This window comes from Chaetodon auriga, chromosome 17 (genome assembly GCF_051107435.1).
Source record: "Chaetodon auriga isolate fChaAug3 chromosome 17, fChaAug3.hap1, whole genome shotgun sequence".
NCBI classification, from domain to species: Eukaryota; Metazoa; Chordata; class Actinopteri; order Chaetodontiformes; family Chaetodontidae; genus Chaetodon; species Chaetodon auriga.
In genome coordinates, this window is record NC_135090.1 from 21,510,235 (window position 1) to 21,524,813 (window position 14,579).

Genomic DNA, 14,579 nt, shown 5'->3' on the forward strand with positions numbered 1-14,579 from the left:
GGGAAGGCGCACAGAAACATCCTGCGCCATGACAGGTGCGCAAACACGTCAGGTGAGTGCGCAGGTAAAGGCTGTCAGTGTGCGTCGGCACGCGAAGTCTGAAGGAAGTAAAAGAGCTGAAGCATTTCGATCCTTCACGAACTCATCTTTATCAAAACAAGATGAAAGTGTTATTTTTGTTGCTTCTCTTCTGTCACGTTTCATCATCAGGTAAGATCACAGTTTAAATCTTGACTTTAACCTCTGTGCGTTTTGTTCCTGCGTAGATCACACTGCTAGTTTACTTTCACTTTTGTATGAACCTGATAAGCCTGGTGTGTTTTAACTGATTTAAACTGAATGGATCACATTTATGAGTGTGATGTGTTCACTGTATTTCTACTGAATGTGTAAACCTTGTTTGTCTGCAGTGAAACACTCCCTGAAGTTTTTCGTAACTGCATCGTCTGGAGTCTCAAACTTTCCAGAGTTTGTTGGAGCTGCAGTGGTTGATGGACATCTGTCAGGTTACTGCGACATCAGCAGAAAGATACTAGAACCAAAACAGGAGTGGGTGAAAACATTATTAGAAAATGATCCTCAGGAGTTGGAGTGGTACAAAGGACACTGTTTTCAGATTCAGCCAAACTTCTTCAAAACCAGGTTGTACAGTTTGAAGCAGCGCTTCAACCAAAGTGAAGGTAAAGTATGGAAAATATTCTATTTGACTTTTTGCTGCTGTTCTGCATCTTAGTTGTAAAGTGACCCTCTGCAGAGCCTGAAGATCATAATCAGATGTCATTTTACTGTGAAATGTCAGTAGAAGTTGGTGTAAATCATGCCATCCTGATGGTTTACAGACAGCAGTCGACCACAAGCCGTCAGTCAGCATGCAAACACAAATCAGCTGCTGCTTTGACTTGTTGCTGCATGTTGCTGCAATACTGAAAATAACAGAATAACAATCATTGTAAGTTTAAAACTGTGAGAGAGAAATTGTGTTTGATCACTCATGTAAAGAGAAAGTGCACTGATTATGTGCTTTTGAATGATGAACACAGCTGAAGACTTGGAGAACAGCAGCTCATCACACAATGCAACAATATCTTTAAGATCATCTTTCACTGGAGATTTCATCTGTACGTCATTATTAATCACAGTCTCTGTTTGTGTCTGTCAGATGTTCATGTTTTCCAGAGGATGAGTGGCTGTGAGTGGGATGATGAGACTGGAGAGGTTAATGGTTTTAATCAGTTTGGTTATGATGGAGAAGACTTTCTTTCATTGGACCCGAAGACGCTGACATGGATCGCTCTGAAACCACAGGCTGTGACCACCAAACTGAGCTGGGATGCTGATAAAGATAGACTGAAATATAATGAGGTGTTCTTCACTGAGCTTTGTCCTGAGAGGCTGAAGAAGTATTTGGTCCTCGGCAAGAGCTCTCTGCAGAGAACAGGTAGAATCACATGACCTGATGTCATGATGACATCACCTTCTTCCTGATCATTTTCTGTGACAGTAAGATCTGATTTAGTCTCAACCAATCAGACATGACTTTCCATCAAAGCATGAGTTCAGTAGGTTCACACAGTTTCAGTGACACTGATTGATCACTTTGCTGTGAAGCGTAAAAACAGGCAGATCTTCTCTTTTCTGACTGCAGTGAGTCTCTTTAGTGGTGGTGTAGTTCCCTTCTCTGACTACAAACAGACAGTGTGGAGGTCGTGGAACAAATGGGTCGTTGTGTCGTGCTGTCATTTGTTCTTATAGCTCATGTGATGGATGTCTGTCTTAATGATCCTAAATTGCTTCTCTCTCTCTCTCCTCTCTCTCTCTCTCTCTCTCTCTCCCTCTCTCTCTCTCTCTCTCTCTCTCTCACTCTCTCTCTCTCTCTCTGCAGAGCTCCCCTCAGTGTCTCTCCTCCAGAAGACTCCCTCCTCTCCAGTCAGCTGCCACGCTTCAGGTTTCTACCCTGACAGAGCCACACTCATCTGGAGGAAAGATGGAGAGCAGCTTCATGAGGACGTGGAGCTCGGAGAGATCCTCCCCAACCACGACGGAACCTTCCAGACCAGCGCTGACCTCAACGTTTCATCAGTCCCACCTGAAGACTGGAGGTGGTACGACTGTGTGTTTCATCTCTCTGGTGTGAAGGACGACATCTTCACCAAACTGGACAAAGCAGAGATCAGGACCAACTGGGGTGAGACTGGGATCAGTATTTGTTTGTCCATTTAAGCAGACCTGGATTGTATCTGCAGAGGTTCTGAGCGAAAGCTTTTGTAATTCCAGTTTGCAGCTTGTGTCTGATTTTCATACCTTTGGCCATCATTTCTATCCGTTATGATGACACTGAGCTCATCAAAGTCATTGATAATGTCAGAGGACACAGAGACATCAGTGCAGCACACAGACATGTGAGTGGGAAACCAGCCTCTTAGCTCTCTGTAGCACAGCAGATGTCGGTGTTAAAGGAAACCAGAACTACTGTTCACACTGAAATGCATTCTGTTTCTCACTTGACTGTCTTCTTCACACAATCTGCTCCATATTCTGAAATACTGAAGTGGAGTCTTTGAGCTGAACACATTCATCTCCGTCCAGAGGTCCAGTCAAAGTGTCAATGTTGTGTTTTGGTTCCAGTTTCTCCTCCAGAGTTTCCTGTTGTTGCTGTTGTTGCTGTTGTTGCAGTTGTTATAGGACTGCTGCTGCTGACAGTCTTCATCACTGGACTCTTCATGTGGAGGAGGAACAATAACAGTGAGTGAAGCCATTTTTCCTCCACTGTTGGATTTCACATGCTGGACATGTCGAGGACAACATGTCAAATTGAAGACAGATTTATTGTGAAAGGATGGAAGTTTTGAAAAGTGTGAACTGGCTGATGTTCAGTAACTTTACTGCCAGAAGAACACAGTAAAGGTCCTGAACAGATGTGCTGTATACAGGATAGAAGTTAGAGGAAGAAAACATGCAAACGAGTTTTCTTTTGTGTCCTTTCAGAAATTTGGATTGAACTTTTAATACTGTCGTCTCTCATTTGTGTTTCAGGGTTCAGACGTGCAAACAGTAAGTTTTTCTTTATGAGAAAATATTTATTTTGTTGTTTTATTATTATGAATCTAATGTGTCTGTTTCATTGTCTTGTGACTTTTAGTAATCAATCAATCAATCAATCAATCAATCATGTCCAGTCATGTCTCTAAAATACAATTATTTCATATTTAATTATTTTACTTATTTTTCTGCTTCTAGCTTCAGACTCTTGACCTCACACGTCATCAATGTCATCAGACTCAAGTTCAACTCCTGACCAATAACAGTGAGTGTGTCCTTGTTTCATCCCGTATTTCACGTTCAGCTGATGTTTAGCATCCACAGAGACAGTCCATCCATGATAACTACAGCAAGCAGATGGTTTCAGATCTCGTACCAATACAACAATGTAAAAATACTCTATTCCAAATCAATCCTGCTTTTAAAATCCTACTTAAGTAAAAAGACACAAGTGTTATCAGCAAAATCTACTTACAGAATCAAAGTGAAAGTACTCGTTCTGAAGGAAAATGTCCAGTGAGTGATATAATATTACAGGTGGAGCTCGTTTTTACTACTTTATATAGTACATACTTTATTTAGGTCCTTTCCACCACTGCCAGAAACAGATAAATGACATACAAACATGAATAATGTCCATTATGAAGTCTAATAAGTACCTGATCAGTTATTGATCTTGTCATTTATGAATCTGTCTCCACAGACTCTCAGTGAGGATCAGAAGAGGACTCCACTGACGTTACTGTGGCATCAATAAAAAAACAAAACGTGCTGATATTTAACTTTGACATGTGAAGTCGCAGAAGCTGTCAGAACATCACAGGTTCAGTCATATGTTTTATGAAGTTCTATATCTGATCAAATGGAGTAAAAACCTTTAACATCATCTCAGGTGTGTTTGCACAGACTGTCCTGTCAGTCTGCTCTTTGCTCTGAAACTGCTCAGTTAACAAAAGGCTGACAAACAAGTGAAGAATGTTACATTTATTCGAACAAAACAGTTTAGCAACAATGATCTTTGCTTTCTGGCACTTTAAAACCTTCACCAGGTTTAGACAGTGCAGTGAAGTCAGAGACTCTTTGGAGGTGTTTAATGCTAGAAGAGCTTTGTGAAAGATACATTCAGCCAAATGTTCCTTTATGTTTGAATTGACATGAGCAATAAAGTTTGTTTTCTGAAGGATGGATAGAAAATGTCACTGCTTTATTTGTTCAAGCCGTTGGGAGGAAAAGCCATGAAACCTTCATAGACAAACATTGAGAACCTTGATTGGACTGTAAAGAGCTCAGTGACTGTAAGCGTGGCTCTGTCGAAGGATACCACCTTTGCCACAAGTCAGTCTGTGGAGGAGAACACTTCCAGAATTCATCGTGCCTGCTGTAAAGTCAGACACGTTGGAGTGGTGCCACAAATGGGGGCCTGACTCCATAGTAATGTTCATGGTTTGAATGGGATGGGCTTTTGTATTTGATGTCCTGCTTCCAGTTTATCTGACTGACAGCTGCAGTGCGATATCACTGTACAGCTTGTGGTGGAGGATGAAGCACCTGCAGGAAACCATTCATCTTGAGGAACATGTCACAGGGGCTGAACTTTATGTCCAGTCCTTCATGGAGTGATGGAGAGTCCACTGCTGGTGGAAAGTGGAGGCTGGCAGCTTGTTTTAGGGCTGAATCAGCAGCGATGTTTGGCCATCTGTGTTGTTTGTGTCTTTGAGAGCGATGGCTATGCCTCAGCCAGCCTGTGGCCACATGTATCCTGCACATACACTACATGGCCAAAAGTCACTGGACACCTGACAGTCACATCTGTGTGAGCTTATTGAACATCCCATTCTATCTGTAGCCCTGACTAAAATTCATATTTAGACAACAGGATGTAAACAATCTTAAAAGGCAAAATAAATGTTTAAAATGTATAAATATAGTTAAATGTTTTAAAAAATGTATGAGACATAATCTGTACAGTTAAAGGGTTATATGTTGGCGTTCATGTGCATAGGCATAGTTTGTCAGCACGTGTAGTCAGCATGACAATCTAACATGAATTTGCAGCCCAACGTCAATCTCTGCTTTTCTTTATTTTAATTGGAAGGTCCTCGGGTTAACAGCCAATTCAGGTGCGTGATTAGGAAAATGGGTGGGGCTTAGTTGTAGGCGGAATCGGTTTCGAGTTTTGGAGACGCAGAAGCAAAGTGCTATCGACGAGAAATCATCAAATGTTGCGAGAAAGCGACAAAAACGTTCCTAACTCGAGGGTTGACGACCAGTTATTCTACAGTTGGACTTATTGTGATCTACACGAGGTAAATAAGAGCTTTGTACTGTTTTTAAACCGTGATTAAATGTTACATATGTAGTAAGAGTGTGTCGCTAATCGCGATTAGCGTTAGCATTAGCGCGATAGCCGTTAGCTCTGCTGTCGTACTGTCCGCATTGCATGTGTTTAAACTGATGAAGACAAGCTATTGCTAGATCGGCGTGAATTAGTGTATGGACTTGTCGGTTAGGTAATGTATGTGATTTAGGTTGACGGAGATTTGTGACTGAGAGAGAGGACCTTGAACTCTCCGGTGGACCGCTGTGGAGAGTGGTTTCCCTGCTGTGTGCCGCTGCAGGCTGTCGCTGCTGTTGTTTCTTCTATGCTCTGACTGCCGTCTGTTACCACGTTTCCACTCACCTGCTTCGCTGAATATCCCTGGAGTCGTGAGTACTGTTAAACTAGCACGTGCCATTTTATTTTCATTGCTTGTGTTAGCAGGTGAAGCGTTTCAGCTTTAGGCCTCCACGACTCAGGCCTGCGACGGTGTGTTTTTTGTTCTAATTTGGTTTGGTTGCAGTGTGTGAAATAACAAAAACAAAGTATCATTTTGTGTTTATTGTTATTGGATATATTTAGATTTTCATTTATTTCATATGACGTGAAAACCGATTGTATTTTGTGTATTTGGATTAATAAATGTTTCTTTCATTTTAATGGAGGCACCGCCAGTTATCTGAAATTTTGAAATAGGGAACAGATGTTGAAAAGGTAATAAGTCTTAAATGCAGGTAAAAGTGCCACTAAACTGGAAACTGAACCCAGGCCCCCTCCCATAGTATACAGTTACCTGGGACTGGGGTTACATATCTTAATAAGGACTCAGGCCAGCGCCAGACCCTCAACCCGCATCCACCAAACCCAGATTGTTCCGAGGTGTGAGGGTGGTGCACCTGCTCAGCTGTGAAAACCCAACTCCAGATGAACAGTTCTGTGCTGCTGTTGCTTCGAGAGGCAGTTTGCAACTCTGCAATGAGTGACGTAGCAGATGATAGGCGATTCATAGGCGCCTCAGCACCCCTCGGCCACCACGAGTGTGAACAAACTCCATGCACTGAACTTTGGACAGAGTTGTTTGTCCAGTTTTCCCATCAGCCCTGTGTTTTTATTATTTATTAAATAAATGGAATGCAATCATGAATCATATCTGTAATAATGGGAGGACTGCAAAACTTAAGACTCTTAAGATGTTAAGCTGCAATATTTCAGTAAAGAATAAATCACAAAATCATCAATAACAGCATCAAAACAGCAGCTAAAAAGAGAATATAAAGATATATACATACAGTATATACACACACAGTAACGTCAGTGGAGTCCTCTTCTGATCCTCACTGAGAGTCTGTGGAGACAGATTCATAAATGACAAGATCAATAACTGAACAGGTACTTATTAGACTTCATAATGGACATTGTTCATGTTTGTATGTCATTTATCTGTTTCTGGCAGTAGTGGAAAGTAACTAAGTTCTGTTCAGTACCGTACTTAGAGGGGTTTTGAGGTAATTCTACTTTACTTGAGAGTTCAGATTTTTTCAGATTAAGATTTTACATTAAAAACATTTGATAACTCTTTGAGGCCCAAAAAAGGTTCAGATAACTAATATTTAACCCAAAAAACAAAAAGACTCAGAGAAATTTGTGATATTTTCTTCTTTAATAGTCGGACGGCCCCCGGCCCCTTTACAGGGGACCAAACCCCAAAGTTGGGAACCACTGGGCCAACGACCTGATTGTATATAAAGTAGTAAAAATGAGCTCCATCTGTAATATTATTTCACTCACTGGACATTTTCCTTCAGAGCGAGAACTTTTACTTTGATTCTTTAAGTGGATTTTGCTGTTAAAACTTATGACTGAAAACAGGTCTGTTATCTCAAGGAAATCTAAGAAGCAGCCAGCAGGAGCTTTATCTGCATGCGACGCAGAGTATTTGGCACTGGCTGCGATGACACAATGAAGTCTGCATCTTGCACAGTTACTGAGTGGGATGGACGGCGAGTGTCGGCATGCACCAGCAAAGACCTCTGAAAATAACCAAGCTGCAGTTGCGCTTCAGGAGGAAAACCGGACATATGGACTCACCTAGAGGGCGACAGGTGTTCACTGACAGGTGTGCCGAGCTTGACCCAACAGACTCGCAGGCAGTCTGTTCGGTCAGTTTGATTTCTTGTTCTTGGAAACAGTTAGTTTTTTTATGATTAAAATCATTCAGTCTTTGTCTTTATGATGGAATCCTTCAGACGCAGCCTGAGATCGGCTGAATAAAACTGAGTTTGATGAGAAAACGTGCAGGTAGAAAAGCTTTTCTTTAGAACTGAAAACAGATAAAGGAATGTCGTTACATGAGTGTTGTTTTAATGTGTGATCTTCATTAAAATGATCTTCCATCAGCTGCTACATGCAGGAATTCAACTTCTGCCTCATTCTACAGTTAATGGTTGTATTTTTCTCTTTGTGCTGACAGAGTTTAATAATGTCAAAGTCCAGAGGAGCAGAGAGGCATCAGTGCTGTTCTGGACCGGCCTGGCTTTGTCTTTGACAGCTTCAGTATCAAAACACTGCATATGTGTTCCAGAGGCCGACAAGGACTTTAACACTGGACCGAGATCCAGGTTCAAACTGGAAAAACAGGCTTTTCCTCCTGAGAGCTTTAACAAATGAAGCAGTGACATTTTCTATCCAGTGTTCAGAAAACAAACTTTATTGCTCATTGCAATTCAAACATAAATGAACCTTTGGCTGAACGTATCTTTCACAAAGCTCTTCTAACATTTCACACCTCCAACTGTCTGAACCTCGTGGAGGTTTTAAAGTGCCAGATAACAAACATCCTGTAACTTCTGAAAGCATTTTATTGATTACACTGTGTGTGCTCCGAATTAATGCAGTTTTTCCATCTGCATTTTATCATTCATTTTCAAGGAAATATGAACGACTTAACATCACATTTAGGACATCTAAACCCAAAATCATCACAAAATTAACAATTAAAAAACATAATTGAGTTCATGAAGGTAACAGGAGGGATGCAGAACTCTCTCACACACACACACACACACAGAGTTGTGTTTCCAACACTTCACATTACATCGACTTCATTCCTTTCCTGGAAAGGTTTTCCACTCAGGACGTGAAATGTTGTATTGGTACTTTTACTGAGTACAAGATCTGAATACTTCTTTTACTATTGATTTGTGGTCCAACAGGCTTCAAACGTGTGCATGGAGTAAACTTAGACTTATGGATCCCAATTTAGGAAATTCTTTTCCTTTGTTGCAGCAGCAGGTTAAACATACACATAAACATAAAATATATACAACAAAGAAGAATAAGGATGAGAATAAAACTAATGAAAATAGTGTTTAGTTATTAATATATAAATAAGTAAAAAAAAGTTGTAAAACTGCATGAAAAAGTTTGAATTGAAAAAAAGAACGGAAAACACCAAACGAATGAAAACAACGGCGCTACTGCAACAGTCAGCCAGCGAACACAGCGCCATCATGCAAACAATCATATATTAAGTAAATGAGTAACACAGTAGAACCAGTGCCGTCTGCTTCCTGTAGTTATCATGGATGGACTGTCTTTGTGATTCTAAACATCCGCTGCATTATTCCAGTGAACTGTTGTGTGCACAGCAGAGCTGAAACAAGGACGCGCTCACTGTGATTGGTCAGGAGTTGAAATTCTGTCCAATGATATTGATGATGTCTGAGGTGAAGTGTCTAAAGCTAGAAGCAGAAAAAGTGAAAATAATTGTGAAATAATTGAATCTGAATTTTGATAATTCTATATTAAGACATGACTGGACATGAATGATTGATTGATTGATTGATTGATTACTAATATTCACAAGACAATAAAAACAGACACATTAGATTCATAATAATAAAACCAATCTTTAAAATCTGTCTTCAATTTGACATGTTGTCCTTGACATGTCCTACATGTGACATCCAACAGTGGAGGAAAAATGGCTTCACTCACTGTTATTGTTCCTCCTCCACATGTAGAGTCCAGTGATGAAGAGTGTCAGCAGCACCAGTCCTATAACAACTGCAACAACAGCAACAACCGGAAACTCTGGAGGAGAAACTGGAACCAAAACACAACATTGACACTTTGACTGGACCTCTGGACGGAGATGAATGTGTTCAGCTCAAAGACTCCACTTCAGTATTTCAGAATATGGAGCAGATTGTGTGAAGAAGACAGTCAAGTGAGGAACAGAATGCATTTCAGTGTGAACAGTAGTTCTGGTTTCCTTTAACACCGACATCTGCTGTGCTACAGAGAGCTAAGAGGCTGGTTTCCCACTCACATGTCTGTGTGCTGCACTGATGTCTCTGTGTCCTCTGACATTATCAATGACTCTGATGAGCTCAGTGTCATCATAACGGATAGAAATGATGGCAAAAGGTACGAAAATCAGACACGAGCTGCAAACTGGAATTCTAAAAGCTTTCGCTCAGAACCTCTGTAGATACAATCCAGGTCTGCTTTAATGGACAAACAAATACTGATCCCAGTCTCACCCCAGTTGGTCCTGATCTCTGCTTTGTCCAGTTTGGTGACGATGTCGTCCTTCACACCAGAGAGATGAAACACACAGTCGTACCTCCTCCAGTCTTCAGGTGGGACTGATGAAACGTTGAGGTCAGCGCTGGTCTGGAAGGTTCCGTCGTGGTTGGGGAGGATCTCTCCGAGCTCCACGTCCTCATGAAGCTCCTCTCCATCTTTCCTCCAGATGAGTGTGGCTCTGTCAGGGTAGAAACCTGAAGCGTGGCAGCTGACTGGAGAGGAGGGAGTCTTCTGGAGGAGAGACACTGAGGGGAGCTCTGCAGAGAGGAGCAATCTGTTTGTAGTGGGAGACGAAACTACACCAGGCTTTATGAGCATTGTTGTGTCCATGAACCTACACCAGGTCATGTGATTATACCTGTTCTCTGCAGAGAGCTTTTGCCAAGGACCAAATACATCATCAGGAACGTTGGGAAAATCTCAGTGAGGTAGTTCTCGTTACTTTCTATTCCGGCTTTATCAGCATCCCATCTCAGTTTGATGGTCCTGGCCTTTGGGTTCAGAGCGATCCATGTCAGTGTCTTCAGGTCAAATTTTATAAAGTCTTCTCCATCATAACCAAACTGATTAAAACCGTTCCACTCTCCAGTCTCATCATCCCACTCACAGCCACTTATCCTCTGTAAAACATGGACACCTGACAGACACAAACAGAGACTGTGATTAATAATGACGTACAGATGAAATCTCCAGTATGATTGAAAAGGGGAGGTAGGAAGTTTGGGAACATGCACCACCGGAGGTCATTGCCAAGTGGCACAAAAAGGAAAACAATGCTTGATTACGACATGTAGTTGTACATGTTCAAAGGTGAGATCTGAAATTGTGGCATCATCGCTGGAAACAGGTCTGACGGGTCGATCAGTCAGGCTGGAAACAAGCCGACAGGTTTCAGATTTCTTCCTGAATTGATCCAGGCTTGCTGTGATGTCATGCTGACATCATCAGTGGTAACCCAATCAGATCAGGGCAGTTGCTGGTTTTGGATCCCAGATGGATTGGCTCGTTCCAGATGTTTGATCACAAACATTACGTGTTATAGAAACTCTTTAAGTTATCTTCTGTTCAGCCCAGAGAGGCTGATAAAATTAATTTAAAATATTCCAGAGACCATATCTGAATCTTACATAAATATTTCATTTTTCAAGTATCACGCAGCAAAAAAAAAAGACGTGACAATTCTTGAAACAGCACCTGTGCAGATGGATGTTACTCCCCGTCTGTCCAATTATCTGAGAAATCAGTGAAGGAAGTTGTGGCTGTCTTGTATTTTTGCCTTTTCTTCTCACTGTCTGTTTTCTGTTCGACAGCCTCCATTAAAGAGTCTGACCAGCAGCTGATTCATGGTTGACATGCTTGCTGGATCAAGGCATCCTAAATATTATGTTGAGGCTCCACAGAGGGTCACTTTACAACTAAGATGCAGAAGAGTTGATAAAGTGAAAAATGATATATAACATAATCCATACTGTACCTCCATCTTGGTTGAGTGTCTGCTTAAAATTGTCAATCGTGTCTTTGAAGAAGTTTGGCTCAGTCTCGAAACACTCTCCAGCGTACCACTCCAAGTGATCAGGATTGTCTTTGAAATACTGTGCCGCCCAGTCCTGTTTTGCATCGATTGTCTTTTTCTTGGTGTCACAATAACCCAACACAACGTCATCGAGGAATGCTGTTGCCACAAACTGGGGGAAGTTTGGTATTCCAGAAGATCCAGTGAAAAAAAACTTCAGGGAGTGTTTCACTGCAGCATAAACAAGGTTTACACATTCAGTCTAAACACAGTGAACACATCACGCTCATAAAAATGCTGCATTCAGTGTCATTCAGTTCAATGAAGTAAAAGTGAAATCAATGTCACTGAGCCGCAAACTGCAGAGCTTAAAGTAAAGATTTAAAACGTGATCTTACCTGTTGACGAGCTGTGACAGACGAGAAGCAACAAAACGAGCGTTTTCATCTTCTTTTGATCAAGATCAGAGATAAAAAGACGGAACTCCTCCAGCTTCTGTTCAAAGGTTTTTCCTCGCGGAGGGAAGCTACAGTGTTTCTGATGCCACCAGAGATCTGAAGCTTGTTTCCCACCTCTGAATATTTGAGGCGTGTTCACCTGTGTGTGACTCCCTACAGGTGAACAAGACCTTAACTTTCAACTCAACTGCCACGATTCTTATTAATACTATTACAGCGTACTTTCCTCAGTGTGTGTCCGACAGAGACATGATATGTTTTCAATGAATCATCATTTGCAGTAATGTGTGCAGCAGCAGTAGTTTTCCAGACAATCCTTACTTTTAAATATTCTCTGAATAACAATAATCCCAGAAGTGTGGATTTTAAAGATCTGGGTCAGTTTCCACTTGTACACTGTGAGACGAGCTGTTACTGTGGTCATCGTCTGGATGCCCACAAACAGAAGTGGTTTCCATTTATTCCACTTCTCTGTCTTTTGATTTCAGTCTCACAGATTTCCCTGTAAACAAACAAACAAAGCAGTTTAATGTGCGTTTATTTTAAATTCACATTTCCCTTCCTCATGTGAGGAAACTGCTTCAGGTGGTTAGACGCCTTCTCACGCCCATACATCATCAAATGATTGTGGATCCAGAAAGCTCTCATTAACTCTCACAAAGCTTGAAATCGTCAGGAGCGCAGGGCTCACTGCTGTGAGCCACTGGCTCCTCGTGAACTCGGATCGAGATGGTCGTAAAATCACGCTGAGAACTTCCCTCTGAAGTTATGTTACACGACACGTTTTCCTTGTTTGTGATACTGACGCACAGCACATCAAGCCGCAGCTGTTGTCGGGGGTGTCACTCAGACGGTGGCTCCTGATATTCAGCATTTCTCTGCAGTTAAGATAAACACCAATTATCCATTAGTCAACAACTGTGGCTCTCTTTCTCTGTAATTATCAAGCAGTTTCCATGTAAAGGAAACTTGCACTACGTAAGATGCTGATAACAGAAGGAACATTACAATACCGTGCAAATACTTCTTTCATTACTGACAGCAGCGGGGACTGACTGTAGTGATACCAGCTACGCCCTGTTTATACTGTGGTAACATGAGGAGAAGTAGCTTGGTCACCTGCCAGAAGTGCTCCAGGTATGCTGGCATCTTACATATACTGATTCTCCCAGATTGAATCTGTGTCTCACGTCGACTCCACCTCCAACTTCCTGGAGGAATCTCAGCCTGAAGGCAGTGATGATGGAGGATTTATGGTGTGAACGCAGACACTTTTTTAGCACTTTAAAAAATCCACCGTCTGTGTGATATATATAAAAATATTTATTGTAGATTAGCTGTTTAAGAAAGAATGTTTAGTTTTATTACTATTATTTTACATCAGCCTATTTTGAAGTTAGAAGGCACCTTTTACAGAGCCACTGGCTCTCTGTTAGATTATGTTATAAATTGCATGGTGTCATTGTTTGTTTGGCCTTGAGTGTCTTTTTGTTTATCAGATAATCTCAACAAAATATACAATACAACACAATTCAGTGCATGTAAAGCCGGCCTGATGTGTGCCTGCTCTGGTCCTCTGCAGCCACCAGAGGGCTCCCAGGAGCTCTGAAAATGCCCCACATTGTCACAGCATATTCAGTCTCTTACCTGCTGCCCTAGTCTTCCCACCTGCTCACCTGTGCCATCAGTAGTTTCCACGCTCAGCCACGCCTACCTGCCGGCTCACCTGATCACGCACCTGAGGCTCATAGCAGTCAGTGCAGTATTTAAGCTGCTCTGCCACACTCACTCTTTGCTGGGCTGTTGTTGTTCCTATCAAATCAGATCAGGGTCCTCATCTGGACTCTCCTCTGCTGCTGCTTCACAGGTAAAGTCCAGAGAGTCAAAGTGCTCTACGAACATGACTGACTTCACTCTGACCATCAAAAAAAAAAATGTTAGTTTAGCATGTTATATGCTAATATTTGCTAATTAGCATTGTTTCTGGATGAGAAATCAGGAAGTCATCATAACTCATTGTATTTCATCCAATATTTGGGAGGACATTTCACAAAAAGACAGTAAGATTCATCCTGTTGGGAACATGAGTTCAAAGTTGAAATCAAGTTAAAATTCATTAGAAAATCTAATTTAAACAGTATCGTCTAAAAGAACTGTAGGATTATTTTCATTGTCTATCAAATCCATCCAATCTGACTGATGCTTTTCCTCCATCTTCATCCTAGTTTTCACTGAATTGAGATGGAGCTGACGAACAGGAAGGACCATCTGATCGTAGAGCGATCCACCCCGGAGACTTTCCTGGACAAGCCCCGGCAGAGACATGGCAGCTGGAACCTGTTCCCATAAATCCCTCCGAAAGGTCAGAGGTATGGGGGCCTTACCATAAACAATGTCAGAGCTAAGTCAAGCACACAGCAAGACGACAGGAAAGCATGCAAGGACGCCTTCAAAATAAAAGCTTTTAATTGATCATGTTGGAGTATGTTTTCTGTTTTTAGACAAACTTTGACAATAGATGTTGAAAAAATATTTTCTTTCACACAGTTTCATATGAAAAGTCTGTTTTCTTTATGGATATCAACATATTTTGGATATGATTAGAATTATGAATGTAACTAAGTGCATTTACTCAAGTACTGTGAACTTGATGTACTCAAAC

General features: G+C 41.4%; 2 protein-coding genes across 3 annotated transcripts; one reads left to right on the forward strand and one right to left on the reverse strand.

The window, feature by feature from the left end:
- Positions 1-97: 97 nt before the first annotated feature.
- On the forward strand, positions 98-3,865 carry LOC143335788 (major histocompatibility complex class I-related protein 1-like). Of its 2 annotated transcripts, XR_013078452.1 has the most exons (8): positions 98-210; positions 411-680; positions 1,160-1,438; positions 1,883-2,185; positions 2,626-2,742; positions 3,034-3,051; positions 3,238-3,304; positions 3,743-3,865. XR_013078452.1 is itself a non-coding variant. In XM_076755423.1 (7 exons), the coding sequence occupies exons 1-7, from the start codon at positions 162-164 to the stop codon at positions 3,751-3,753; spliced, it is 1,047 nt and encodes a 348-aa protein (XP_076611538.1). In that variant the 5' UTR covers positions 98-161; the 3' UTR covers positions 3,754-3,782. The 2 variants fall into 2 exon arrangements, 1 of the variants encoding a protein (XP_076611538.1); XM_076755423.1 differs by lacking the exon at positions 3,238-3,304 and having other exon boundaries at positions 3,743-3,782.
- Positions 3,866-8,942: 5,077 nt separating this feature from the next.
- Positions 8,943-11,906, reverse strand: LOC143335787 (major histocompatibility complex class I-related protein 1-like). The gene is made up of 6 exons (XM_076755421.1): positions 11,879-11,906; positions 11,421-11,714; positions 10,305-10,583; positions 9,901-10,203; positions 9,353-9,460; positions 8,943-9,096 (listed from the first exon to the last, which is right to left on the reverse strand). Exons 1-6 carry the CDS (start codon positions 11,904-11,906, stop codon positions 9,026-9,028), a joined length of 1,083 nt encoding a protein of 360 aa, XP_076611536.1. The 3' UTR covers positions 8,943-9,025.
- Between the last annotated feature and the right edge of the window lie 2,673 nt (positions 11,907-14,579).

Coding starts and splice junctions, on each gene's coding strand:
- LOC143335788 (XM_076755423.1), top strand. CDS start 162: ATGAAAGTGTTATTTTTGTTGCTTCTCTTCTGTCACGTTTCATCATCA. Junction 211..410: donor CTGTCACGTTTCATCATCAG/GTAAGATCACAG, acceptor GTTTGTCTGCAG/TGAAACACTCCCTGAAGTTT. Junction 2,186..2,625: donor AGAGATCAGGACCAACTGGG/GTGAGACTGGGA, acceptor TTTTGGTTCCAG/TTTCTCCTCCAGAGTTTCCT.
- LOC143335787 (XM_076755421.1), bottom strand. CDS start 11,906: ATGAAAACGCTCGTTTTGTTGCTTCTCG. Junction 11,715..11,878: donor GCTCGTTTTGTTGCTTCTCG/TCTGTCACAGCT, acceptor TTTAGACTGAAT/GTGTAAACCTTGTTTATGCT. Junction 9,461..9,900: donor AGAGATCAGGACCAACTGGG/GTGAGACTGGGA, acceptor TTTTGGTTCCAG/TTTCTCCTCCAGAGTTTCCG.